This window comes from Branchiostoma floridae, chromosome 19 (genome assembly GCF_000003815.2).
Source record: "Branchiostoma floridae strain S238N-H82 chromosome 19, Bfl_VNyyK, whole genome shotgun sequence".
Taxonomy (NCBI): domain Eukaryota; kingdom Metazoa; phylum Chordata; class Leptocardii; order Amphioxiformes; family Branchiostomatidae; genus Branchiostoma; species Branchiostoma floridae.
In genome coordinates, this window is record NC_049997.1 from 777,838 (window position 1) to 780,189 (window position 2,352).

General features: G+C 44.0%; 1 protein-coding gene across 2 annotated transcripts in view; it reads right to left on the reverse strand.

Annotated features, from left to right (window-relative positions):
- The window catches only part of LOC118406608 (prostaglandin reductase 1-like), a 290,606-nt gene that overhangs the window by 286,392 nt on the left and 1,862 nt on the right, over positions 1 to 2,352 (reverse strand). For both annotated transcript variants that reach the window (XM_035806774.1, XM_035806773.1), the window contains exon 2: positions 1,558 to 1,603. In XM_035806774.1, the coding sequence (XP_035662667.1) occupies positions 1,558 to 1,603 (46 nt within the window). The remainder of the gene's footprint in view (positions 1 to 1,557; positions 1,604 to 2,352) is intronic.

Consider the following 2,352-nt stretch of genomic DNA (forward strand, 5'->3'; position numbering starts at 1 on the left):
GGCAACTACAGGCCAGTTTCGCTAACCTGTGTAATATCCAAGCTCATGGAACATGTCTTATGTAAGCACATCCTGAACCACCTAGAGAAACACCATCTCCTCACAGACTTCCAACATGGATTTCGCAAAGCCCACTCTTGCGAAACCCAACTGCTTCTCACCGTCGACGATCTCGCGTCAGCTTACGACAAGAAGGTGCAAGTGGACATGGGTATCTTGGATTTTAGTCGTGCTTTCGACACGGTACCGCACGAGAGGCTCCTCAGTAAACTCGCTCACTACGGCATTAAGGGTCCCATCCTGCGATGGATCAGCTCTTTCCTCCAGGACAGATCCATGTGGGTGGTAGCAGATGGCGAGTGTTCCCCGTCAACGCGTGTTCTCTCTGGAGTTCCTCAAGGCACGGTCCTCGGTCCGATTTTGTTCCTGGTATTCATAAATGACTTACCATCTTGCCTGACACCTGGAACTACTGCTAGGCTCTTTGCCGACGACTGTCTTGTGTATCGAGAGATCCACGGGCAGGAAGACCAAGTAATCCTGCAGAGAGATCTCATCGCATTACAGGATTGGGCAACTACTTGGGGCATGAAATTCAACCCTAAGAAGTGTAACACGATGTCCATCACGCGTAACAAGAACCCTCTCACTTGGATGTATGAGATGTGTGGCGAGTTACTCCAACAGACAGAGAAAGCCAAGTATCTCGGTGTCACTTTCAGTAATGACCTGAAATGGTCATCTCATGTCAACACAACAGTGAAACGGGCCAACCATACACTTCACTTTCTCAGTCGAAATCTCCGCTACTGTCCTCGACAAGTCCGCGAGACTGCATACTTCAGCCTAGTCCGCTCCACCGTCGAGTATGGGGCAGTCGTCTGGGATCCTTACCTGAGAAAGGACATCGACGCACTTGAAATGGTCAACAGAAGAGCGGCACGGTTCGTGACGAGTAACCACCGCAGGTCTGATGTCAGTGTTACTGCCCTCCTACAGGACCTGAAATGGCCGTCACTCCAGTCGCGACGTCAGGTCGCACGTCTTGTAATGATGTACAAGATTACCAACAGCCTTGTGGCCATCCCGCCTACTCGCCTCATCCCAGCACACATGAGCACCAGAGCCAACCACTCTCACAAATACCGAACCCTACGATGCAGTTGTGATACAGCAAAGTATACCTACTACGCCAGGACAATTCCTGAATGGAACAACCTCTCCGCCCACATCGTCGAAAGCCCCTCACTGGACACTTTCAAGAACAGGCTGCTGTCATCGCATACATGTACGTAGTCCAGCCGCTGCGCCTCCCCCATCCGCGTGATACTCCTATGGGAGGTTTGCGGATTAAGAACTAGAACTAGAACTAGAACTAGAACCTCCCCGATCATGGTGTCGCCCTCCTTTAGGGAGCGGCCAAAAAGCCTGTGTTCAAAAGTAGAAAACAATAGATTAAAACGACACGTAAAATATGCAATGACTGGCTAATAAATTTCTGTTCTTAAACTTGAAGTCCTTTCTTTTATTACTGAAACAGTTTGGTGTTATTCTCACCTCATATATGGGTCCACAGAAATGAACAAGGTCTCGCATAGAAGATCTGAAAGGAGATGATATCAAATTGAGCAGAAATAAGAACATCATCTTTTAGGTTAAAAAAATGAACATTACACAATTTTGCGTTTGAAAAGGGGTTTTGACGACCGGCGACTGTTGTGATTTTGCGGGTTGAAAGTGAATGTGCCAAGTGATACGAGATTGCTTAAAATTAAATCTTTTAAATCTTTTAAAAACTTTTTCGTATATCTGAAAATTTACCTAATCAGGGCGGACATCTTGGATTTTGACCAATGATGTCATGAAATTAGCATAAATTATAAATTTTAAGTCATGAAAATTACATTGAATTTCAGAGAATTTAATTGTTGTCATTAGACAGGTGTAGTTTACCAAGAAAACCTTGTTTAAATTGAAATTGGCAAATTTTGGCAAAAATATGCCTGTTAGAATATGGTTGCCATGGCAACCCCAAAAACGATAAACTGACTTTATTGATCAAAAACTTTTGTGAACAATATTATGTGATAAATTACCAAGTTTCGTAGCTTTAGCTCTAGCCGTTCATGAGTTATGCGACATAAATGTTGCTGAAGGCCTCAAAATTCCCCTATCTGGTCGGAATAGGTTTAGTGCAAAACGTGGTCCTTCTGAACTTTTGCATAAATTATGATAATGAGTTGGAATTAGCAACACCTTAACATCTCAAAATCTTCCTCTTACATTGACGAAGCAATGTATATAAAATGATCGCCGATAAGAAATGGTACTGAGATTTTATGAACAAAACAT